This window comes from Ranitomeya variabilis, chromosome 2 (assembly GCF_051348905.1).
Source record: "Ranitomeya variabilis isolate aRanVar5 chromosome 2, aRanVar5.hap1, whole genome shotgun sequence".
Taxonomy (NCBI): domain Eukaryota; kingdom Metazoa; phylum Chordata; class Amphibia; order Anura; family Dendrobatidae; genus Ranitomeya; species Ranitomeya variabilis.
In genome coordinates this window covers 185,199,501-185,226,301 of record NC_135233.1, presented here as the reverse complement: position 1 = coordinate 185,226,301, position 26,801 = coordinate 185,199,501, and the positions used below count along the sequence as shown (strand labels likewise).

General features: G+C 47.0%; 1 protein-coding gene across 1 annotated transcript in view; it reads left to right on the top strand.

Annotated features, from left to right (window-relative positions):
* The window catches only part of SERAC1 (serine active site containing 1), a 398,196-nt gene that overhangs the window by 315,323 nt on the left and 56,072 nt on the right, over positions 1–26,801 (top strand). The window contains exon 14 of the mRNA XM_077283287.1: positions 19,787–19,884. Within this exon, the coding sequence (XP_077139402.1) occupies positions 19,787–19,884 (98 nt within the window). The remainder of the gene's footprint in view (positions 1–19,786; positions 19,885–26,801) is intronic.

Below are 26,801 nucleotides of genomic sequence, written 5' to 3'. Positions count from 1 at the left end.
TTTTGGGGCCCCATACTGGCAAATTTTTCGGGGCCCCCTTGAGACTCCGCCCAGGCTCCACCCCAGCCCCGCCTCCACGCTCCACCCCTCGAACTGTCCACAGTCCCACCGATCTCTCTTGGAAAAACTACACTTCTCACCTATCACACATTAACAGTTCCCATCACCAGATCACACATATAGCCAGCAGCTTTTGTTTTGGCCAAAAGATTTTTTAAGCCGCCACCTTAGCACGGTAGACACTTTTGGCCGGGCTCTACTCTGCTGTCACCTATTAAATATTTGTTAAAATATCCAATACAATTTAGGTATATTCTTATTTATTTTTAAATTTTTAAAATGACCAATAATATCACATACAAGGAACAAATACCACAACACCATGACCAGACACCATATTACTACCACATAGTGACCAAATAGCACATACAAGGGACAAATACCACCGCACCATGTCCAGACCACATATTACCACCAGTGACCGAATACTATCACATACAAGGAACAAATACCACCGCACCATGATTAGACCACATATTACCACCACAAAGTGACCAAATAGCACATACAAGGGACAAATACCGCAACACCATGTCCAGACCACATATTACCACCACATAGTGACTGAATACTACAATACTGATCAGTAATAAAAAACACAATACTATCACCATAAGTGCCATTATACACAGGAGATCTGTACTTAGTATGCATTGTCTGTGTACAGGTAATACAGTGATTACTGGTGATATTATACATAAGAGCTCTGTCTAAAATGTATAGGTAATACAGTGATCACTGGTGACTAGTGTTGAGCATTCCGATACTGCAAATATCGGGTATCGGCCGATATTTGCTGTATCGGAATTCCGATACCGAGTTGCGATATTTTTGCGATATCGGAAATCGGATTCGAAAGTGTGCAGTGCATATGGTTCCCAGGGTCTGGAGGAGAGGAGACTCTCCTTCAGGCCCTGGGATCCATATTCATGTAAAAAATAAATAATAAAAATAAAAAATATTGATATACTCACCCCTCCGGCGGACCCTGGCTCTTAACGGTGCCTCCGTTCCTAAGAATGCAGGGAGTGAAGGACCTTCAATGACGTCGCGGCTTGTGATTGGTCGCGTGAGCGGTCACATGAGCTGTCACGCGACCAATCACAAGCCACGACGTCATCGAAGGTCCTTCACTCTGCATTCTTAGGAACGGAGGCAGACGCTTGGACCGGTGAGAGCCGGGGCCGTCGTAAGGGTGAGTATATCAATATTTTTTATTTTTATTCTTTATTTTATACATGAATATGGATCCCAGGGCCTGAAGGAGAGTTTCCTCTCCTTCAGACCCTGGGAACCATTCCGATATTTTGTGTCCCATTGATATGCATTGGTATCGGGTATCGGTATCGGCGATATCCGATATTTTTTTTATATCGGCCAATCCAATCCGATACCGATACCTTTGCATATCGGAAGGTATCGCTCAACACTACTGGTGACATTATACACAGGAGCTCTGTATATAGTATACAGTGTATAGTGTCAGTGTATAGGTAACACACTGACTCACCAGTGACGTCTCTAGGTGAAGTCCTTCATCTTTCAACTTTCATCCAGCACAGACCGCTGTCACTTCTTCCAGCCATTACTTGTCTCTGCAGGAAATAACACAGTTATCTCGAGCTCTGCTTGCAGAACACATTACTTAATTTTTTCCAACTTCTACATTACACCACATGAAGAAAAAAAGGCGACATAAAATCACTCTACACAGTAACAGGACCCCCCCCCCATTTCAAACAGTATACTAAAAAAATAAAATGCCCCATATGATCTCCCCATCCTGTCCCATATGATCTCCCCTTCCTGCCCCATCTGTCTCCATCGCATCCATCTTGCCCCATGATCCTGCACTATCTGTCTCCAATCCTGCCCCCAGTGTCTCCAATCATGCCACCGTGTCTTTCAATCTGCCCCGTGTCTCCAATCATGCCCCATATCTCCATTCTGCCCCCTATGTCTCCAGTCCTGCACCCAGTGTCTCCACCATTCTGCCCCAGTGTCTACACCATTCTGCCCCCAGTGTCGAAACCATTCTGCCCCCAGTGCCTCCACCATTGTGCCCCAGTGTCTCCACCATTCTGCCACAGTGTGTCCAGCATTCTGCCCCCAGTGTGTCCAGCATTCTGCACCAGTGTCTCCACCATTCTGCACCAGTGTCTCCACCATTCTGCCCCAGTGTGTCCAGCATTCTGCCCCAGTGTGTCCAGCATTCTGCCCCCAGTGTGTCCAGCATTCTGCCCCCAGTGTGTCCAGCATACTGCCCCCAGTGTGTCCAGCATTCTGCCCCCAGTGTGTCCAGTATTCAGCCCCCAGTGTGTCCAGCATTCTGCCCCCAGCGTGTCCAGCATTCTGCCCCCAGCGTGTCCAGCATTCTGCCCCCAGCGTGTCCAGCATTCTGCCCCCAGCGTCTCCAGCATTTCTGCCCCCAGTGTTTCCAGCATTCTGCCCCCAGCGTGTCCAGCATTCTGCCCCCAGCGTGTCCAGCATTCTGCCCCAGCCTGTCCAGCATTCTGCCCCAGCATGTCCAGCATTCTGCCCCCAGCGTGTCCAGCATTCTGCCCCCAGCATGTCCAGCATTCTGCCCCCAGCGTGTCCAAAATTCTGCCACAGTGTGTCCAGCCTTCTGCCCCAGTGTGTCCAGCATTCTGCCCCCAGTGTCTCCAGCATTCTGCCCCCAGTGTCTCCAGCATTTCTGCCCCAGTGTGTCAAGCATTCTGCCCCAATGTGTCCAGCATTCTGCCCCAGTGTGTCCAGCATTCTGCCCCACTGTGTTCAGCATTCTGCCCCCAGCATATCCAGCATTCATGCCACCAGTGTGTCCAGCATTCTGCCCCCAGCGTGTCCAGCATTCTGCCCCAGTGTGTCCAGCATTCTGCCCCCAGTGTGTCCAGAAGTCTGCCTCAGTGTCTCCAGCATTCTGCCCCAGTGTGTCCAGCATTCTGCCCCAGTGTGTCAAGAATTCAGCCCCCAGTGTGTCCAGCATTCTGCCCCCAGTGTCTCCAGCATTCTGCCCCCAGTGTCTCCAGCATTCAGACCCCTGTGTGTCCAGCATTCTGCCCCCAGTATGTCCAGCATTCTGCCCCAAGTGTCTCCAGCATTCTGCCCCTATATCTCCAGTCCTGCCACCAGTGTGTCTGGCATTCTACCCCCAGTGTGTCCAGCATTCTGCCCCCAGCGCGTCCAGCATTCTGCCCCTGTGTCTCCAGCATTCTGCCCCAGTGTCTCCAGCATTCTGCCCTCAGTGTGTCCAGCATTTCTGCCCCCAGCGTGTCCAGCATTCTGCCCCCAGCGTGTCCAGCATTCATGCCACTAGTGTGTCCAGCATTCTGCCCCAGTGTGTCCAGCATTCTGCCCCAGTGTGTCCAGAATTCAGCCCCCAGTGTGTCCAGCATTTCTGCCCTCAATGTCTCCAGCATTCAGCCCCCAGTGTGTCCAGCATTCTGCCCCAGCGTGTCCAGCATTCTGCCCCAAGTGTCTCCAGCATTCTGCCCCTATGTCTCCAGTCCTGCTCCCAGTGTGTCCGGCATTCTGCCCCCAGTGTGTCCAGCATTCTTCCCCCATTGTGTCCAGCATTCTGCCCCCAGTGTGTCCGGCATTTCTGCCCCCAGTGTGTCCAGCATTTCTGCCCCCAGTGTGTCCAGCATTTCTGCCCCCAGTGTGTCCAACATTTTTGCCCCCAGCGTGTCCAGCATTCTGCCCCGGGGCCCCCTGGATCGCCGCTCTCAAAAAAACAAACAAAATAAACACAAGTTCTTACCTGGCTGCTCTCCTGCGGTGGGCGGCGAAGCTCCCTCCCTCCACGCAAGTGAAGCGCGCACTCGACGACGGCTGACAATGACGTCAGACTCCGGCGAAGTGCACGCTGCGGCTCACGTCAGCTGCCAGCCTCCGTTTGGCTGGCGGCTGTTAACTATTGACGTGCGGGCTCGTGTGGGTGCGTTAAACTGCCGCAGCGGCGGTAGGGTAGGGGCCCAGTGAGCAGATGAAACGGGGCCCGATGCGGGCCCCCTCTGCCCACCAGGCCCCATATGCCAGTCAGGGCAGTAATGCCCTGATGGCGACCCTGGTGTCGATGCAGCACCCAGGTAAGAAGGTCACAAAGTGCTCAATAAGGTTAGATGGTAAAGTAAAGAGTAGATACCTGTGTGGCCATGTCGGTACGGACAGTCACGCGCTCCAACGTGCGTTTCGGATACAATCCTTGGTCAGGGGGAGAGATATACACTGGGTCATAAAAGGACGGTGCAGAGATATTAAAACTGGAATACATAAGAATAAATGGGAAAAATATACGTACATCTCATTTTGAAGGCAGTTCCCCCTGGGGGAGTTTATTTTAGTTTCTAATTATTAACGGGCATCAGAAAAATACCTTGCACAAAAATTGAGTGATTTTTGCATCACGGAATACGTTCACCCTGGTGTTTGTACTGGTTGTAGATGATGAGGATAAGGAGGAGGATAACCCCAAACAGACAAAATCAGGAAACGGATACCCATGTATGATTGGGGAGAGGTGCATGACAATACACCTCCACAAAAAACACAATGTATTAGAGGTTATGTTTCACTGTTTTCACTTTGTGGCGTGCATAAATCTTGGCCAATCCAGCCCTTGTTCATTTTTATTAGAGTCAGCCTGTCAGCATTTTCAGTTGACAGGCGGATGCACTTATCTGTTATAATTCCACCAGCGGCACTAAAAACCCGCTGTGACAGAATGCTAGCAGCAGGGCAGGCCAGGACCTCCAAGACGCAGAGAGCCAGTTCATGCCACGTGTCCAGCTTGGATACCCAATAATTAACCCCTTAAGCCCCGAGGGTGGTTTGCACGTTAATGACCGGGCCAATTTTTACAATTCTGACCACTGTCCCTTTATGAGGTTATAACTCTGGAACGCTTCAACGGATCTTGGCGATTCTGACATTGTTTTCTCGTGAGATATTGTACTTCATGTTAGTGGTAAAATTTATTCGATATAACTTGTGTTTATTTGTGAAAAATATGGAAATTTGGCAAAAATTTTGAAAATTTCACAATTTTCCAACTTTGAATTTTTATGCCCTTAAATCACAGAGATATGTCACACAAAATACTTAATAAGTAACATTTCCCACATGTCTACTTTACATCAGCACAATTTTGGAACCAAAATTTTTTTTTGTTAGGGAGATATAAGGGTTAAAAGTTGACCAGCAATTTCTCATTTTTACAACACCATTTTTTTTTTAGGGACCACATCTCATTTGAAGTCATTTTGAGGGGTCTATATGATAGAAAATAACCAAGTGTGACACCATTCTAAAAACTGCACCCCTCAAGGTGCTCAAAACCACATTCAAGAAGTTTATTAACCCTTCAGGTGTTTCACAGGAATTTTTGGAATGTTTAAATAAAAATTTGGCTTTTATCCTAAGTCATATTGCATGACTCGTTAAAGGGTTGATTGTGACTTGTAGGATCGCTACTTCCAATAGGTGGCGCTGTAGAGTTTAAGTCCTCTTTTTCTCAGAAGAGGCAATTTGCATATTTAAATTCCCAGAGGAGCATTGTACGGCAAATAAGCCTCCTTACCTTGACAAGCCAGAGATGGTATGTCACTCTCCATAAGGAGAAACGTTACCCCTTAGACCCCATGTCCAGAGCCTCTCACCTAGCCAAATCAGTTCTCATGCTTCGCACTGACGACGGCCAACAGCCCGAAACACCGTGTCTGCGAATTGAGATACTGATTTGGCTTTTATCCTAAGTCATATTGCATGACTCGTTAAAGGGTTGATTGTGACTTGTAGGATCGCTACTTCCAATAGGTGGCGCTGTAGAGTTTAAGTCCTCTTTTTCTCAGAAGAGGCAATTTGCATAAATAAAAATGAACATTTAACTTTTTTTCACACAAAATTTACTTCAGCTCCAATTTCTTTTATTTTACCAAGGGTAGCAGGAGAAAATGGACCCCAAAAGATGTTGTACAATTTGTCCTGAGTACGCCGATACCCCATATGTGGGGGTAAACCACTTTTTGGGCACATGACAGAGCTCGGAAGCGAAGGAGCGCCATTTGACTTTTCAATGCAAAATTGACTGGAATTGAGATGGGACGCCATGTTGCGTTTGGAGAGCCCCTGATATGCCTAAACATTGAAACCCCCCACAAGTGACACCATTTTGGAAAGTAGACCCCTTAAGGAACTTATCTAGATGTGTGGTGAGCACTTTGACCCACCAAGTGCTTCACAGAAGTTTATAATGCAGAGCCATAAAAATAAAAAATCATATTTTTTCACAAAAATGATCTTTTCGCCCCCAATTTTTTATTTTCCCAAGGGTAAGAGAAGAAATTAGACGACAAAAGTTGTTGTTCAATTTGTCCTGAGTACAACGATACCCCATATGTGGGGGTAAACCACTGTTTGGGCACATAGCAGAGCTCGGAAGGGAAGGAGCACCATTTGACTTTTCAATGCAAAATTGACTGGAAGTGAGATGGGACACCATGTCGCGTTTGGAGAGCCCCTGATGTGCCTAAACATTAAAACCCCCCACAAGTGACACCATTTTGGATAGTAGACCCCCTAAGGAACTTATCTAGATGTGTTTTGAGAGCTTTGAACCCCCAAGTGTTTCACTACAGTTTATAACGCAGAGCCGTGAAAATAAAAAAAAAAAATTCAGAAAAATGATTTTTTAGCCCCCAGTTTTATATTTTCACAAGGGTAACAGGATAAATTTGACCCCAAAAGTTGTTGTCCAATTTGTCCTGAGTACGCTGATACCCCATATGTGGGGGGGAACCACTGTTTGGGCGCATGGCAGAGCTCGGAAGAGAAGGAGCGCCATTTGGAATGCAGACTTAGATGGATTGGTCTGCAGGCGTCACGTTGCATTTTCAGAGCCCCTGATGTACCCAAACAGTACAACCCCCCCACAAGTGACCCCATATTGGAAAGTAGACCTCCTGAGGAACTTATCTAGATGTGTTTTGAGAGCTTTGAACCCCCAAGTGTTTCACTACAGTTTATAACGCAGAGCCGTGAAACTAAAAATGCTTTTTTTTTTTCAGAAAAAAGATTTTTTAGCCCCCAGTTTTATATTTTCACAAGGGTAACAGGATAAATTGGACCCCAAAAGTTGTTGTCCAATTTGTCCTGAGTAAGCTGATACCCCTTATATGGGGGGGAACCACTGTTTGGGCGCATGGCAGAGCTCGGAAGGGAAGGAGCGCCATTTGGAATGCAGACTTAGATGGATTGGTCTGCAGGCGTCATGTTGCATTTGCAGAGCCCCTGATGTACCCAAACAGTATAAACCCCCCATAAGTGACCCCATATTGGAAACTAGACCTCCCAAGGAACTTATCTAGATGTGTTGTGAGAACTTTGAACCCCCAAGTGTTTCACTACAGTTTACAACGCAGTGCTGTGAAAATAAAAAATCCTTTTTTTCCCACATAAATGATTTTTAGCCCCCCAAATTTTTATTTTCCCAGAGATAACAAGAGAACTTGGACCCCAAAAGTTGTTGTCCAATTTGTCCCGAGTACGCTGATGCCCCATATGTTGGGGTAAACCCCTGTTTGGGCGCACGGGAGAGCTCGGAAGGGAAGGAGCACTGTTTTACTTTTTCAACGCAGAATTGTCTGGAATTGAGATCGGACGCCATGTCGCGTTTGGACAGCCCCTGATGTGCCTAAACAGTGGAAACTCCCCAATTCTACCTGAAACTAATCCAAACACACCCCTAGCCCTAATCCCAACTGTAAGCCTAACCACACCCCTAACCCTGACACACCCCTAATTCTAATCTCAACCCTAATCCCAACTGTAAATGTAATCCAAACCCTAACCCTAACTTTAGCCCCAACCCTAACTTTATCCCCAACCCTAACTTTAGCCCCATCCTTATCCCTAACTTTAGCCCCACCCTAACTTTAGCTCCAACCCTAGCCCCAACCCTAACCCTAGCCCTAACCCTAGCCCTAACCCTAGCCCTAATGGGAAAATGGAAATAAATAAATTTTTTTAATTTTATTATTTTTCCCTAACTAAGGGGGTGATGAAGGGGGGTTTGATTTACTTTTATAGCGTTTTTTATATCGGATTTTTATGATTGGCAGCTGTCACACACTAAAAGACGCTTTATATAGCAAAAAAGTTTTTGCGTCTCCATATTTTGAGACCTATAATTTTTCCGTATTTTGGTCCACAGAGTCATGTGAGGTCTTGTTTTTTGCGGGACGAGTTGACGTTTTTATTGGTAACATTTTCGGACATGTGACAGTTTTTGATCACTTTTTATTCCGATTTTTGTGAGGCAGAATGACCAAAAACCAGCTATTCATGAATTTCTTTTGGGGGAGGCGTTTATACCGTTCCACGTTTGGCAAAATTGATAAAGCAGTTTTATTCGTTGGGTCAGTACGATTACAGCGATATCTCATTTATATCTTTTTTTATGTTTTGGCGCTTTTATACGATAAAAACTATTTTATAGAAAAAATAATTATTTTGGCATCGCTTTATTCTGAGGACTATAACTTTTTTATTTTTTTGGTTATGATGCTATATGGCGGCTCGTTTTTTGCGGGACAAGATGAGGTTTTCAGCGGTACCATGGTTATTTATATCCATCTTTTTGATCGCGTGTTATTTCACTGTTTGTTCGGCGGTATGATAATAAAGCGTTGTTTTTTGGTTAGTTTTATTTTATTTTTATTTTTTTCTTACGATGTTCACTGAAGGCGTTAACTAGTGGGACAGTTTTATAGGTTGGGTCGTTACGGACGCGGCAATACTAAATATGTGTATTTTTATTGTTCTTTTTTTTGTTTTTTTTAGATAAAGAAATGTATTTATGGGAATAATATATATATTTTTTCTTCTTTATTTAGGAATTTTTTTTTTATTTTTTTTTTACTTTGTCCCAGGGGGACATCACAGATCGCCGATCTGATAGTGTGCACAGCACTCTATCAGATCGGCGCTCTCACTCACATCGCTGCAGGCTGCAGCTTTCATCTGCAGCCTGCTCCGGACCCGGAAGTACTCCCTGCAGGACCCGGATGCAGCCCCGCGGCCATTTTGGATCCGGGGCCTGCAGGGAGGAGACGCTCGGTACAAGGTGAGTACATTCCCTTGTACCGATCGTCTCAGGGAAGCCCGCAGGGAGCCCCCTCCCTGCGCGATGCTTCCCTGTACCTCCGGTACACCGCGATCATGTTTGATCGCGGTGTGCCGGGGGTTAATGTGCCGGGGGCGGTCCGTGACCGCTCCTGGCACATAGTGCCGGATGTCAGCTGCGATAGGCAGCTGACACCGGGCCGCGATCGGCCGCGCTCCCCCCGTTAGCGCGGCCGATCGGCTATGACGTACTATCCCGCCACTGGGAATTAAGTCCCAGGTCACCTTGACGGGATAGTACGTCATATGGGATTAAGGGGTTAAAAGGCACAGAGGAATCCCGGAGGACGTTTGTACGATCTGCAAGGTACTCCCTCAGCATCTTCCCAAACATTGCACTTCTTGTGACAGCACCCCTTGCCTCTGTGCCGGCACGATGGGAGGGTCTGAGAAAACTGTCCCAGAACTTTGCCATTGTTCCCCTGCCTGAGTTGGATTGTACTTCTGTCTCTCTCGCTTGGACTCCTTGGTTGTACAACAAACTCTGACGTCTGCTGCCAGCGTTCTCACATGGGAATTTTATAAGTAATTCCGCTACAAGGGCCCTCTATTACTGCAACATTTTAGTACACCTCTCTGCCTCTGGCAGAAGAGATTGAAAGTTCTCCTTGCAGCGTGGGTCTAGAAGTGTCACCAACCAGTAATGCGTGTGGCCAAAAAAATTTATAATGCGAGGGTCATGTTAAACGCAGCACAACATAAAGTCAGACTGCTAACAGGCAAGACTTCCGTATTCTCACCAACAGGACGACTGACCATGCTGTCCTCCTCCTCCCTGTCCTCAGGCCATCCCTGCTGAACAGACGGTATGACAGCAGTGCTTGTAGTACCTTCTATAGTGCATGAAATTAGCTCCTGTTCATCCTCCTCCTCCTCATTGCCTACCAATCCACGTTGGGAAGACATGAGGCTGGGCTGAGTGTAATCCCCCGTATGGTTCCTTGCTCCATATCCTCGTGCTCTGCCTGCAATGCATCCTCTTTAATTGTGAGCAGAGAGGTTTTCAGAATGCTGAGAAGCGGGATGGTGATGCTAATTATGGTGTCATCACCATTCACCATCTTGGTGCAGTCCTCAAAATTTTGTAGGATGGTAGATATGTCTGACATCCATGTCCACTCCTGAGGTCTTATGTGTGGAGTCTGAACTGAATATCGACGGCCTTGTTGATGTTGGAAGTCAACAACTGCCCTCTTCTGCTCACAAATCCTTTCCAACATATGCAGTGTAGAGTTCCAATGCGTGGGGACATCACACATCAGTCGGTGAGCTGGAAGCTGCAAACGCTGCTGAAACATGGCAAGGGTGGCTGAAGCTGTAGCTAACTTTCTAAAATGGGCAGAAAGACGGCGTACTTTCACTAACAGATCCGGCAGGTCCGGGTAGCTTTTCAGAAAACTTTGAACCACGAGGTTAAGCACATGGGCCAGGCAAGGTACGTATGTGAGCTTACCTTGCCTCAGAGCCGCCACCAGGATCCGGCCACTGTCACACATTGCCTGGCTGTAGGTTCAGTGGTGTCATCCAAATATCTGACTGCTCTTTCAGCGCTGTCCACAACTTTTCTGCACTGTGCGGTTTGTCACCTATGCAGATTAGCTACAGCACAGCCTGTTGCCACTTGGCTGAGGCAATGCTGCAGTGCTACCAGCTTCTGACTGATGTGTTGATTTCAGAGATGGAGGCTGAAGAGGAGGAGGTGCAGGAGCTGTAGACTGTGGGGGCAACCCTGATTGACGTAGGGCCTGCAATCCTCGGCTTGGGAGGATGTGTTCCATCCCAAGGTCCGACTGGTTCCCGGCTTCCGCTATGTTAACCCAGTGTGCCGTCGGTGAGATGTTGTCACGATCCATGTTTGGATCTGTGGCAGATCTGGTTTCCTTCAGAATAAAACCTATTTTCCTTTCAGGTCATCGGGGGTTAATGCAGTTTTTTTCCCGGTGGCCGCTGGTGTAATTGCATTGCAGCTTCTTCTGCTGATGTGGGTGGTGACCACTCCCACCTTCCCTTAAAAGGTCACCTGGTTCATCAGCTGACTGTTGGTTATACAGGTCCTTTGGATACCAACCTTGCTGGAATAGGAGCTTGCTGAGTGCTGTTGTTCTACAGCTGAATACTCATTCCTGGTGCCTTGCTCTGCTGTGCGGTGCATTGCAGGAGAGAAAGCTAAGCGTGGTGTTATTGTTTCCTTGTCCCTTTGTTGTTTGTAACTTTCCCAGTGTTGTATTAGTGCAGCGGTGGGACGAGTGCTCTCACCTGCCAGTTCCCTACATAGGGATTAGAGCAGGACAAGTGAGGAACTAGGTATCCTGGCCGGCGACGGCTTGAAAGAACCCGTATATAGGGATGGTAGGAAGATCAGGGCACAGCATCAGGTGAGTGCAGGAGGTGCCCATTCCCCGTTCCCTACCGACAGGGCCCACCGTTGTTAAAGTGTCTCCGGTGTACCCTTGTGTGTTTCGCTTTTTGTGACCGATCACCCGCCAGGTCATGTCACACCAGGACAGTCACATCGTGACAGATGTACCGTCCCTGCCCCCAAGCACTTGTCCACGTGTCCGTGATTAGGTGAACTTTCCTAGTAACAGCATTGTTGAGGGCACGTGTAATGTTGTGGGACACATGCCGGTGTTTTGCCGGTACGGCACATCGAGAGAAATAGTGGTGACTGGGGACCGAGTACCTTGGGACAGCTGCCACCATCAGGTTGCGGAAAGCTTCCGTCTCAACGAGCCTAAAAGGTAACATTTCGAGCACAAGCAGAAGAGAAATGTTAGAATTTAGTACTGTGGCCTGTGGGGCGTTGGCTGGGTATTTCCCCTTGCGTTCCAATGACTGAGGTATAGACAACTGAAGGCTGTGATGGGACAAGGAAGTGGACGGGCTTGATGATGGTGCTGCTCGACTGTGGGCAACAACAGGTGCAGGGCTAGAGGCATCTTCACATGCACAGTGGACTGGGGATTGGTTTCTAAGCAAAACAGTGGAAGAAGCACTGGTGTCACCTGCAGACAGTGTTACTGGAGCCTGGGGTTCGGCCCACAAAGTCGGGTGCGTTGCTGCCATGTGCCTAATCAGGTTGGTAGTGGTCAGGCTGGTAGTTTTGCTACTCCTGCTGATGCGGGAATGGCAGGTGCTGCAAATGGCCTGTTTGGGGTTACCGGCAGAGTCTTTAAAAAATAACCAGACTCGGGAAGATCTAACAGTTGGAATGGCAATTTCCCTCATGATGCTGTTTCGGGGAACGGATGCACGCCTTCTGTCTGTGGCCACCACACTGCTTCTTCCTGCCTGTTGGTGTGATATGCTTCCTTCCCCATGTGTGCTGCTGTCCTTCTGCCAGGTTGGGTTAGTCACTATGTCATTCACCTCCTCGTCTTCCACATCCTCACCCTGCTCCTCCTCCTGACTTTCTGGCAATTGTGTCTCATCATCGTCCACCTCTTGTGACACTTTCCCACTATCGCCTTCTTGTGACCGTGGCTGGTCAAAGCTTTGGGCATCACTACATGCGATCTCATCTGGTCCCACTTCAAGTTGACCGGCTGAGAGTCTGGAATCTTGAAAAGGAAAACTGAACAGCTCTTCGGCGTGTCCAAGTGTGGGATCAGTTGTCTCAGGGAACTCGGCATGGTGGGAGGAAGGAGGATCAGGGCAATGAATATCCGATCCACACAAACAAGCAACTCAGATTTGACCGTGTAGAAGACATGATGGTGGTGGTGGCTAAGTGACTGGAAGCATTATCCGCTATCCAACCAACAACTGTTTCACACTGCTCTGGCTGCAATAGTGGTGTGCTGCGATCTCCTAGAAACTGGGACAGGAAAGTCGAGCGAGAAAATGTGGGTCTTTGTTTTGGCCCACTTTCAGCATGGCCACGGCCTCTTCCTCTGCATGCACCCTCAGCATCATGTCCACTTCCCCATCCCTTGCCTCTTGCCTTGCCCATTTTAAATGAACTACTGAACTATTTCAAAAGCTCAACACGAATGAATTTATTTGGAGAAAATTATATCTGATCAGTATGCCTTCAAAGCTACGATTTTTCCACCACAGATACAACAGGCCGCAGCCACAGATAACAGACTGTATAATTTCTTTTTCTCTTGTATGTGAAATTTAGAAAAAAAATTAAAATGAGTACAACAAGGCTAGCAGACAGAACTATGCTACGTATGCCTGCGAAGCTACTATTTTTCCAACACAGATACAGAAGGCCTCAGCCTGTCAATAACAGACTGTACAAAAATTTAATTTGTTTTTTGGTGAATTTTTCAAATAAAATTTAAAAAATAGTAAAACAAGGCTAGCACAAAGAACCATGCTACGTATGCCTGCGAGACTACGATTTTTCCACCACAGATACACCAGGCCTCAGTATGACATAAAAGACTGTATAAAATATTTTTTTGTTTTTTGGTGAATTTTGGAAAAAGAAAAAAAGGAGAAAAAGGCTAGCACACAGAACTATGATACGTGTGCCTGCGAAACTATGATTTTTCCACCACAGATACACCAGGCTGCAGCCACAGATAACAGACTGTATAATTTTTTTTTCTCTTAAATGTGAAATTTGGGAAAAAATTTAAAATGAGTACAACAAGGCTAGCAGAAAGAACTATGAAACTTATGCCTGCAAAGTTACAATTTTCCCACCACAGATACACCAGCCGTCAGCCTCAGATAACAGACTGATCTAAATGTGGCCTTGATTTTTTTGGGCACAACTAAATTGTGTCAACAAGTTGGCTATGACACACAAAAAAAGATTTTTTGGTGCACTCACATCTGGTGCCTAGGATCAAAAAAATGGTAGATTTGCACGTTCTTTGGTTACAATAACCTAGCTGTACTATGCAGTGTGACCAAGCATATAAATGTTGAAATAAGGGGGCTATGGATTGCGTTAAAATTAAAGGAGCAGGTATAAGGTGAAGAAAAAAGCCACAGAAAACTGCAGCTAGGTATATATTACATAAGCAGCAGCTGCAGACAGTAATGGAGCTTTTGGAGGTATGCAGTGAGAGCTATGTACTCACATACAGTGCCTGCATGCCTTGCACTGATGTGGATATGTGCATATAGACTCCCCTGGCTACCTAGCGCTGCAATCTATGTACCCCCGAATTAGCCCTGAAAAGGACTGTTGGTTTCTCAGGGGTTGTGGACTGAAGAGTTGCAGACCTACACTAACTATTAAAAGGACGATTCTGACCCTATCTCAGGCCGGTTTCACACATCAGTGGCTCTGGTACGTGCGGTGACAGTTTCCTCACGTACCGGAGACACTGACTCACGTAGACACATTAAAATCAATGTGTCTCTGCACATGTCAGTGTTTTTTCACGGACCCTGTGTCCGTTTGTAAAACACGGAGACATGTCAGTGTTTGTGGGAGCGCACGGATCACACGGACCCATTAAAGTCAATGGGTCCGTGTAAAACACGTACCGCACACGGATGCTGTCCGTGTGCCGTGCAGGAGACAGCGCTACAGTAAGCGCTGTCCCCCCAGCTTGTGGTGCTGAAGACGTCATTCATTTCTTCTCTCCAGCAGCGTTCGCTGGAGAGAAGGAACGAAAAATCATTGTTTTGGGGTTTTTTTGCGGTTGAAATAAAGTTCCCATTAACCAATGGGACCAACCTCCCATAGCGGTGGAGCCGCATATTCATCACTGTAATGAGCAGTACCACGTGACCGCTCATACAGGACAAGCTGCGGCGCTGAGAGGAAGCATCGAGGGAGCTGGGTGAGTATTTTATTTCCAGCGGGCGGGCGCACAGGGGTTGGTTACCGGGAACTTTATTTCAACCGCAAAAAAACAAAAACAATGATTTTTAATTCCTTCTCTCCAGGGAACGCTGCTGGAGAGAAGAAATGAATGGCGGCTTCAGCACCCAAAGCAGGGGACAGCGCTTACTGTAGCGCTGTCTCCTGCACGGTCCGTGTGGTACCCAGTCGGCACACGGCTGCCGCACGTGTGCCACACTGATGTGCCACGTGAGCACACGGACACAGATAACTCCGGTACCGATTTTTCTGGTACCGGAATTATCTGGACGTGTGAGTCTGGCCTCAGCAGCAGCTCTCCCTATACTCGCTAAGTCCGGAGCAGAATGCGGTGAGCAGGGCGGCGCCAGGTCTCTTATAGACCTGATGACGCTGTGCGTCCAGCCAATCACTGTAATACTACAACAAAGATGGCTGCGGCATTACAGTGCATGGCTGACAATCCCTGCACTGTCATTGGCTCTCTAACGAGCACCAGAATTGCAGGGCGGAGACCCGCGCTCCTGCCGAATAATCCCGGAAATACTCGGTGCTCGCCGAGTACACCGAGCATAGTGATACTCGGGCAAGTACAGAGTAGTGGCGAGCACGTTCGCTCATCACTAATTCTAACCACACGTGTAGCTGTGATTGCAATGCACTTCAATGGGTTCAATATACCTCTTTGCACATTTTAGGGCATATATTAAGGTCCTCGCGTATGACTACCCTCACAGATCAAAATACTCCTTTCACCCCTAGATATAATCCTTAGGCAGTTAAGTTTCCAATATGAGGTCACCTAACAAAATAAAATGACGATTGAAAACTGATGCAGATGTAAAGTAGACGTATGGGAAATGTTATTTATTAATTACTTTGTGCAGCATGATTAACTGGTTTAACCCCTTCACCACCACACCCCCCCCCCCCCCACACACACACCCCCCAATGTGGCTTGACCGTTAACGACCGGGCCAATTTTTACAATTCCTACTAGTGATAATTTATGAGGTAGTAACTCTGGAACGTTTCAACGGATCCCACTGATTCTAATACTGTTTTTTTTTATAACATATTGTTCTTCAAGATTGTGGTAAAATTTCTTTGACATAATTTATTTGTGAATAATACTGAAATTTGGCAAAAATTGGGAAAATGTAGCAATTTTCAAACTTTGAATTCTTATGCCCTTAAATTAGAGAGATGTGTCACATAAAATAGTTAACAAATGACATTTCCCACATGCCTACTTTACATCAGCATGACTTTTGAAAATATATTTTTTTTTTTGTTAAGAAGTTATAAGGGTTTTTCCAACAAAATTTACAAAACTATTTTTTTAGGGACCACCTCAAATTTCAATTGACTTTGAGGGGTTTGAATTATAGAAGATATCCAACAGTGACACCATTCTAAAAACAACTGTACCCTTCAAGGTGCTCAAAACAACATTCAAGAAGTTTATTAACCCTTCAGGTACTTCACAAGAATTTTTTGGAACGTGGGAAAAAAACATTTAGCTTTTTGTCACAAAAAATTACTCTCTTAGGCCGGTTTCATATTTGCGGTTGTGTCCGCAGCGTTTCTTCCACAATTATCCGCAAGCGTTGTGTTTTCCTATATTGAACATTAGTGAAGCATGAGTCTGCGATCGGTTGCGTTTTGCCGCCTTTGACGACGCATGCGTCATTTCATCGTCTGCGGTTTGGCGTGGTAGATGCAACATGTAGTAATTTTAGAGGCGTCAATTTGCCGCCTAGAAACGTATGCGGTTGTTAGCGCAAGGAATGCGGCAAAAAAACGCATTACTATCTATGGGAACGCATGCGTACACATGTCTTTGCGTACGCATGCGTTTGATGCGCTTGCGTACTTCGGACTGCGCATGCCCATTAAAGACACACCCTCCTGGAAATATCAAACGCATGCCCATAAAAAGCGCAAACGCATGTAAAAACGCATGCAAACGCTGCGTTTTTTTACCATCATGCGTAAGCTGATGCGGATAAAAAAACGCTGCGTTATCAGACGTTTGCATGCGTTTGCGGTTGCGGATGATACGCTGTGGATTCTAACACAAATGTGAAAGTAGCCGAAGACCAAAATTTATGTATTTTCACAAGGGTAACAGGAAAAAATGAACCCCAAATTTTGTTGTTCAATTTCTCCTAAGCATGCCAATACCCCATATGAGGGAGAAAACCACTGCTTGGCCACATGGGTGAGTTCTGAAGGGAAGAAGCAACATTAGACTATTTGAATGCAAAATTTGTGTAATAATTAGCGGATGCCATGTCGTGCTTGGAGAGCCCCTGATGTGCCTAAACAGTTACATCATTTGGAAACTAGACCCCTCAGGGAACTGATCTAGATTTGTGGTGAGCACATTGAACCCTCAGGTGCTTCACAGACGTTTATAATGTTGAACTGTGAAAATAGAAAAAATCTCATTTTCCCCATAAAAATGTTTTTAGCCTAAAATTTTACATTCACACAAGGGTAATAGGAGAAATTGCACCATACAATTTGTAATGCAATTTCTCCTGAGTACACCGATACCCCATATGTTGGGGAATGCTACTTTTGAGGCACAGTGCAAAGCTCAGAAGGGAAAGAGCGCCATAATATAGTGCAGATTTTGCTGCTTTTTTTAAAGGTTCCATAACCCATTGGAAGAGCCCCTGAGTTGCCAGAACAGCAGAACCCCATTTTAAAAACTACCCTGCTTAATGAATTAATCTGGGGTGCAGTAATCATATTGACACCACGGATGTGCAAAGAATTTAATATAATTGGGCATTGAAGAAAAAATAACCACATTTTTACCACCAAAATTTTGTTTTAGCCCCATATTTTACATATTCACAAGGGGAAATGGGTAAAAATGTCACCATAATTTGTCCCACAATTTCTACTTAACATGACAATACCCCATATGTGGCTGTACAGTACTGCTTAGCCAAACTCAGGAGGGATGAAGCGCTATTTGAATCCTGGAGTGCAGATTTTCCTAGAAAAGTTTGCAGATTCCATATACAGAGCCTGTTATTGCTAGAAGAGCAGAATCCCCCCTCAAGTGACCCCATTTTGGAAATTATACCCCTTTGGGAATTTATCTACAGATGTAGTGACAATTTTGACTCCATGGGTATTTTCCAGAAATAAGCAGCAATGCAACATTGTAGTGCCCAGTGTGTTGTAGTGACTAGTATGTTGTAGTGACCAGTATGTTGTAGTGACCAGGACGTTGCAGTCACCAGTACGTTATGCTCAGCCCGTGCTTCTGGAGATATGCACCCGTAAGTTAGTCGGACTCTTATCACTTCAGAAATGCCAAACATGTGGATGCTGTATGTGGTTTAGGTGCATTGTGGGTCTCGGAAGGGAGAGAGACATTTGGATTTGAGAGAGCAGAATTTGCAGAATTTGTTTTGAGGGGCGAGGAACCATTTCACTTTTCCAGAGACTTTGTACTGCAAGTAACGTGGAAGCTCCCTATATTTCCATTAACAGATGATGGTCCTGAGTGAGGGCTTGCTTTTTTTGTGAGTTGAGTTGAAGCTTTTATTGGGAACATTTTACATAACGTTTGGGATCACATCTACGCTGAGCACTTACTTTGGGGTTTCCATCTAAATCTCTGAGTGATGTGATTCAGATGAAACCCCAGAGGAATTAATTCATTATAAAGAGGCATCAGAGTTACTCTAGACTTAGTCTGGCCTCTGTTCAGCGTTGTCCTTTTCAGAAGCACAAAACTGTGGCCGACAGCAGTTTTATGCATTCATAAAAAGCCAGAGACCACCGGATCATAGGTCCTATGACGTCCTAAGTGCCTCTATCTGCCTCATTATAGTGAATCTTCTGCCTGGGGGTTCAATCTGAATCACGTATTTCAGAGATTTACACAGAAACCCCAGTGTCAGGACTTAGCACAGAGCACAGGATAAATGTGAACCGAGCCTTACTGCGATATTTGGGAGTCAGAATGAACAAAACAGCAGGTGAAGAATTGGTTTTATTTATTTTTTATGCCGTTCCTTGTGCGGTATAATTGACTAGATGACTTTATTCTTCAGGTGTTTGGCTTTTTATTGGCATCACCATATTTTGAGAGCTATATTTTTTCCATATTTTGGCCCACAGAGTCAAGTGATGGCTTGTTTTTTGAGGGATGAGTTGATGTTTTTATTGGCAGCAATTTCAGACACCAGTTTTTGTTCGGCATTATGATGATAAAGCATTGTTTTTTGCCTTGTTTTTTTATGGTGTTCACTAAAGGGGTTAACTAGTGGGACAGTTTCATAGGCCGGGTTGTTCCATACGCAGTGTTTCTAAATATGTGTACTTTTATTCTCTGAGCATGATCAAGCAACTTTGCTAGCTCTGGTGACTAAGATGTTGTCATGACAACTTCGGGTCACCATGGCAATGATCGGGACCCCGCAACATCATGAGGGGTCTCCAATCTAAGGGCAGAGGGGCTGTGTTCCCTCTGCTTGCTCCTAAAAGGGTGCAATCGAGTTCAGTCACAGCATTTAAGCATTTAGGGGGTTAAAGTGCCAGGAGCGGTGTGGGACCGCTCCTGGCACTGAGTGCCAGATGTCATCTGTCAGAATCAGCTGCCACCCGTCAGCGATCATACGAGCACAGCCCGGCGCAAAATTGTTTTGTGTTTATTTGTGAAAATATTTACCTAAGTTTACCACTAACATAAAGTACAACGTGTAATGATAAAACATGATAAAAGAATGTTTATATATCCCACAGGAAATCTATGGCTTACAGAAGTTCTGAACTCCTTAATAAACTGAAGATGGCAGGTGTTGGAAAACGGCCAATAATATGGGTGTCACATAGCATGGGAGGTCAGTATATATACAAATTTATTACGTACCTTCTTTAATATGTAGTTTTACACTGTGTAAAGCAGCTCATAAAATGTAACTGTTGGATTATAACAAATTACAAGTGTGCACCAGCGCTTCCACTTAATGTCAGTGCTTAAAGCTGCATATGCTGATGCTCTTCCTTGCCCACATGCGTAATGTACTGTAATTACTGAAATAAATGATTACATGCGCTAAATGCAGCTGTAGTGAGTATAGGCTGAAGAGCGCCTGCCTGTCCATATGAATTGTACCTATATGGATGGAGTTTGGAGCCTTCTGTAATAAATAGTGGTCTGTGGCATGATCGATGAGAATGCAGTGGATCATCCACCTTGGATACATGCTGTTCTAGACATACAGTGTTGGCAGTATTCCGAACAGTCACGCTTGCTAAGACATCTATTTGAAAAAAGACCTGGAGGGAGACCTACTGGTCAGAAACATGTAGGATAATCAGCACTCTTCTTCTGTGCCATGAACAGAGCCAGTGATATCATGTGTGCCTAGGGCGGCAGTTTTCTAACGTCATCCATATACAGACAATTCAAATTGACAGGTAGGCTCCTCCACTTATTGATATTTATATTCATTACAGGTGCATTTAGCACATATCATCGTCTGAATATAAGATTGTTGTCAGCATAGTCGTATATATATTACTTTTTAGAAAGCACTGTCACAGTATGTTAGGACTAGCAGAACGCACCAAATAATTATAAGGATGGTATAAGGTGTGTTTGCAGCCCAGGGTCCACCGTGCAGAGATGGAACCTGCTGCTGAGTAATGACGGACTATATGGTGGTATAATGTGGATACACACACGGGTTAGCTTCACCCGGTATGAAGGAAGCGAACCCTGTTGCTTCACAGGGCCGTGGTACCGCACAAAGAGCAGAAGATAAGAGTCACCGAACTCTGTCCCAAGACTCAGGGAAAGAGTTCCTCTAGACCTCTTGCGCTCGACACCGCTACTGGGGTGTCAGAGATTAACAGAAATAATAATTTAATGCACAAGAGTGCATGCAGAGCCGCTCTGGCTGATGCCACTAGCCACCCAGACTTGGGCCAGGAAAGCGCTCTATTAGCGCACGGTGCCGCACTGGCGGTCACTGCTATCAGACGCTGTATCGTGTGCTAGCTGTGCGGAATGGCACTGTCAGGCACTAGGTAGCTTTCACCATTCGCGAACAAACAACAACATTAGGGATGGGAATGATTCGGAGCTTTCATCCATCGACAGGCATACATCCACACACACACATTACTAAGTTTATACTAGCGCATGGCCGTGCGGCCATACGAACCTTTAATAACGGAAGCTCTCCTGGACCTTCCAAGTTGTCCAATAGGAGCTGCTACAGGACCTGAGCATGTGACCCCCGACCTCCAATGAGAGGTTGTCCCTTGGGCATGCTCAGAAGAAGAAAAGCAGGACTTAGTCCCAGGGACACCTGCTCGCCGCTGGTCAGTACTGGTTACAATGCCTGAGCCTGGAAGGACAGCAGTAACCAGCGGCACAGTATCAGCTTGAGCCAGATGCTGGGACGGACATCTCTGCTGAGCAGGCTCCACAGTGGCTGGAGGAGAATGGGAGACTGCAGCGGAGATGGTTCGAGATTCCACCTGTGCAGCAGCGGGAACTCGACACCTAACATTACCCCCCCTCCTAGGGCCCCCCTCCTTGGGCCTCGCTGCACTCAAAGGCAGCAATGAGCTGCAGAGCCCGAACGTGCTCAACAGGCTCCCAGGACCTGTCCTCTGGGCCATGACCCTTCCAATCCACCAAATAGAATTTTTTGCCACGTACCACCTTACACCCCATGATGGCGTTCACCTCGTATTCGTCCGTGGACGAACCCGATGTCCCGGCAGATGACTCTGGGACATCTTTACGGGCTTTAGGAGGGACACATGAAAGGTGTCAGTGATGCCTAGGCTTGGAGGAAGGGCCAGACGGTAGACCACAGGATTAACCTGTTCCAGGACCTTGAAGGGACCTAGGTAGCGAGGCCCAAACATAGTGGACTCCACTCGCAGCCTGATGTTACGGGTGGAGAGCCACACTAAATCACCAGGAGCAAAGGTCAGAGCGGGGCGCCGATGTGCATCGGCGGAGACCCTCATTCTCTCCTTGGAGGCCCGGATAGCATCCTGTGTGCGGTCCCAAATGTCACGTGCCTCTACAGCCCAGTCTGCCACCCTGGAGTCAGCTGAAGACACGGGTATGGATACAGGAACCCGCAGATGCTGGCCGTAATTAAGGAGGAATAGTGTCTGCCCAGTGGAGTTGGCTATGGCGTTGTTCAGCGCAAACTCCGCCCATGGTAGCACGGATGCCCAGTCATCCTGCTTGGCTGAGACAAAATGTCGCAGGTATGTGACCAGGGTCTGGTTGGCCCTCTCTACCAACCCATTCGTCTCGGAATGGTATGCTGAAGAGAGATTCAGCTCGATGCTGAGAAGACAACAAAGCTCTCTCCAGAACCGAGACGCAAACTGGGGACCCCGGTCATTGACAATTTTGTCTGGCATACCATGTAGGCGGAAAACGTGCTTAATAAACAACGCCGCCAAGGCCTGTGCAGAAGGTAGTCGTGGAAGAGGCACCAAGTGCACCATTTTGGAAAAATGGTCGGTGACTACCCAAATAATGGTGCAGCTATGGGACTTAGGTAAGCCCACCACAAAGTCCATCCCGACCATTTCCCTGGGCCTTTCCGCCACCGGCAGGGGGTAAAGTAGCCCAGCAGGCCGTTGTCAAGGAGACTTATTCTTGGCGCATGAGGCACACGCCCGAATATAGTCTCTGACATCACGGGCCATATGCGGCCACCAGTACGTCCTCACCAGAAGCTGAGATGTCCTCTTGGTCCCAAAATGTCCACCCAGCCCAAGAGAGAACCTCTGGTTGCAAATTAGATGGCACAAAGGTCTTGCCCAGGGGCAGGGACTCTAGCGAAACCGGGGACACGGTCCTCAGGCTCTCCAAAGGGACAATTAACCTAGGCTCCTCCTCCTCTACTGATGACACTACGGAGCGGGAGAGAGCGTCGGCACGGATGTTCTTCTCCTCGGAAAGATAATGGAGGGTGAAGTGGAAGCGGGAGAAGAACAAGGACCATGTAGCCTGGTGAGAGTTTAGCCGCTGGTCAGTCTGTAAATAAACCAAATTTTTGTGGTCGGTAGACACTTGGAAGGGTTTCTCCACTCTGAGAAGGCCAACTTCATAGCTAGCAACTCCCTTTCCCCGATGGAATAATTCCTCTCCACTGGTGTGAAGGTCTTGGAGAAAAAGAAGAAAGGATGCTTCCGACCTTGACCATCCTTTTGGAAGAGGACTGCTCCAGCACCGAAGGATGAGGCATCCACCTCCATTATAAATGGTTTATCTGCATTGGGGCGATGTAGGATTGGAGCGCTAGCAAAATGAGACTTAATAGAGAGGAAGTCCTTGGAGACCTCCTCCGACCACAATTTGGGATTTGCTCCCTTCTTGGTGAGGGCTACCAAGGGAGCTACCAAAGTTGAGAAGTGAGGAATGAACTGGGGATAATAGTTAATGAACCCCACAAAGCGCTGCACTGCTTTGAGAGAATGGGGTTCCTGCCAGTCCATCATAGCCTGTAGCTTCCCAGGATCCATAGCCAATCCCTGGGCAGAGATGATATAGCCAAGGAAAGGCAAGGACTCCTGCTCAAACACACACTTCTCCAACTTGGCATAGAGGGAGTTTGCCCGTAGGAGGTCGAAGACTGCAAACATCTCTCCGGTGGGAGTCTATAGCTTGAGAGTAGATGAGAATATCATCCAAATAGACTACGACCAAGGTGATGAGCATATCCCGGAAGATATTCACAAAGTCTTGGAAAACGGCAGGAGCATTACAGAGCCCAAAGGGCATCACCAGGTATTCATAGTGCCCATCCCTGGTGTTAAATGCCGTCTTCCATACGTCCCCCTCATGGATGCGAATCAGGTTGTAAGCACCCCGCAGATCAAGTTTAGTAAATACCCTCGCTCCCCGCAACCTAACGAATAGCTCAGATATCAGAGGCAGTGGTTATTTGTTCTTAACGGTGATTGCGTTAAGACCCCTGTAATCTATGTATGGACGTAGTTCTCCGTTCTTCTTCTGCACAAAGAAGAACCCCGCCCCTGCAGATGACACTGACTTCCTAATGAATCCTCTTGCTAGATTCTCCTGAATGTATTGGGTCATCGCATCCATCTCCGGGAGTGATAGGGGATAGACTCGACTCCGGGGAGGCTCTGCACCAGGCAAGAGGTCAATAGGACAGTTATAGGGGCGGTGGGGTGGAGCCCTCTTGGAGAACACGTCCGCATAGGGCCAATAGTGCTTAGGGAAAGAATAAAGATTTGCGGGTACTTCAGTAGTAGCAACCTGAACGCACTCCCTCAGACATCTACCCTCACAAGATTCACTCCATCCCAGAATTCTCCCAGAAGACCACTCTATATGAGGAGAGTGGTAGCGTAGCCATGGTATCCCTAACATAACCTCATCTATTCCCTCGGGAATGACTAGCAGGGAGATAATCTCCTGATGGGATGGAGACATGGATAATGTAAATGGGATGGTCTGGTGTGTTATTTGTGAGGGCAGAGTCGACCCATTCACCACTCATACAGTCACTGCCTTGGCGAGCATCACCAGGGGTATTGCGTGGCATTGGGCGAAGGCAGAGGACATAAAATTCCCCTCCGCCCTGGAATCCACACATAGCTCGACTGTAAGAGTGGATGGGCCAAAGGTGATTGTCCCTTTGAAGGACAGTTTGGAGGAAAACGTCGCCGTGTCTAGTGTACCTCCTCCTACATCCACTACACGCTGACTGTTTCCCGACCACTGGGAACATCTGGAGGCAAGAGTTCCTGACCGCTGGCAGACATGACAGACCTTGAGTGCACGAGCGATCCGGGACTTAGATCCCGCTCGTGACACCTCCATGGCTTCATGTGGCTCGGATGCCTGGACCGGAGATTCCAGCGGTATGGCGAAGGTGGGAGCCAGCTGAAACCTCTGCCTACACTGGGCTTGCTCCAACCGTCGCTTGTTAAAACGAAGGTCGATGCGAGTTGATACAGCTATTAGCTCCTCCAGTGTGGCAGGAATCTCCCTAGTGGCTAAAGCGTCTTTCACATGGTCAGCCAGTCCTCTCCAAAATACAGGGATGAGGGCTTTATCAGACCACTCCAGCTCACATGATAAAGTCCAGAAGTGGACGGAAAAATGGCTGACCAAGGATCAGCCCTGTTTCAGTGCCAGCAGTTGGAGCGCCGTATCATGGGTGACTTGAGGTCCCAAAAAGACCTGTTTCAGAGTGCTCAGGAACCGCAGAGCACTCTGCACCACATGATCGTCATGCTCCCAAAGTGGTGTAGCCAACTCCAACACCCTCTCCGACAAGAGAGATATTATGAATCCCACTTTAGCTCGCTCTGAGGGGAAGCGTGCAGCCAGAAGCTCAAGATGTATTGCACACTGGTCCACGAATCCCCTGCATGACTTGCTATCGCCAGAGTACTTAACTGGCAGTGGGAGGCAGGATAAGGTCGGAACAGGGGTGGCAGTGGACAACTAGCTGCAGCCACACTAGCAGCCTGAACAGCTACTGCTGTAACATCCACAGCCGAGGTTGTGCGCTCGAGAGCCGCCAACCTGCCCTCCAGCTGCTGGATGTACCGCTGCAGTCGCTGTTCGTCCGCCATTACTAGCCAGACCCTGGCGCTAGTATAATGTTAGTGCTATCGGAATGCACCAAATAATTAGAAGGATTAGAAGGATGGTATAAGGTGTGTTTGCAGCCTGGGGTCCACCGTGCAGAGATGGAACCTGCAGCCACACAGTATCAGCTTGAGCCAGATGCTGGGACCAGCGTTTCTGCTGAGCAGGCTCCACTGTGGCTGGAGGAGAATGGGAGACTGCAGCGGAGATGGTTTGAGATTCCCCCTGCGCAGGGGTGGGAACTCGACACCTAACAAAGTATACAGGAATAATACAATTTACATGTAAAACTACCTTCAAGTCCTAATTTAGTTTACAAGTTGAAATATCTTCATTTACCATTCATTCTTTATAGGATTGATTGATACAGCTACAGTGGGTATGGAAAGTATTCATACCCCTTTACATTTTTCACTCTTTGTTTCAAAGCAGCCATTTGGTAAATTCAATAAAGTTCATTTTTTTCACATTAAGGAACACTCTGCACTCCATCTTGACTGAAAAAAAATTAGAAATGTAGTAATTTTTGCAAATTTAATAAAAAAGAAAAACTGAAATATCACATGGTCATAAGTATTGTGGCGATACGCTACCTGAGTGTGTTGGGGGACACTCGCTTGGCATGGGATTTAAGCACTCAGGCACGATTTCTCCACTTAAACAGTCTATTCCGGTTTATTAAACGTCATAAACCATAACACAAACAGTTCATTATATACATCAACGGAACACATTAGCCATCGATAGTCTGTTCCAGTGGCAGATCTGTGTCTGCCCGTAACCCCTTGTTACCTGGAGTTACCTTATAGGAGCTCCGGCTCCATATACTGACTCCTGCCAGTGCTGGTTCACAGGGAAACTGCCTTACTGGGATCACCGTCCTTGTGCCCAGGGCCCTCGGATAGTCCAGACCCACAGTAGGAACTGTAGCTTCCCCAACACAGAAACCGTCTCAGGCTCTGTAGATGCAGCTTTTCCATGTGCTTTCAGGAAGTCCAATCACAGGCACTTCCAACACACAGGCCATCAGTCCATGATCTTACCAAGTGCTTACAGGACTCCAGCCCATACCAGGACAATCAAACACCTCAAGCATTCAGTTCATAGCCTCAGCAGTGCTTCCAGGACTCCAGCCCACTTCAGGAC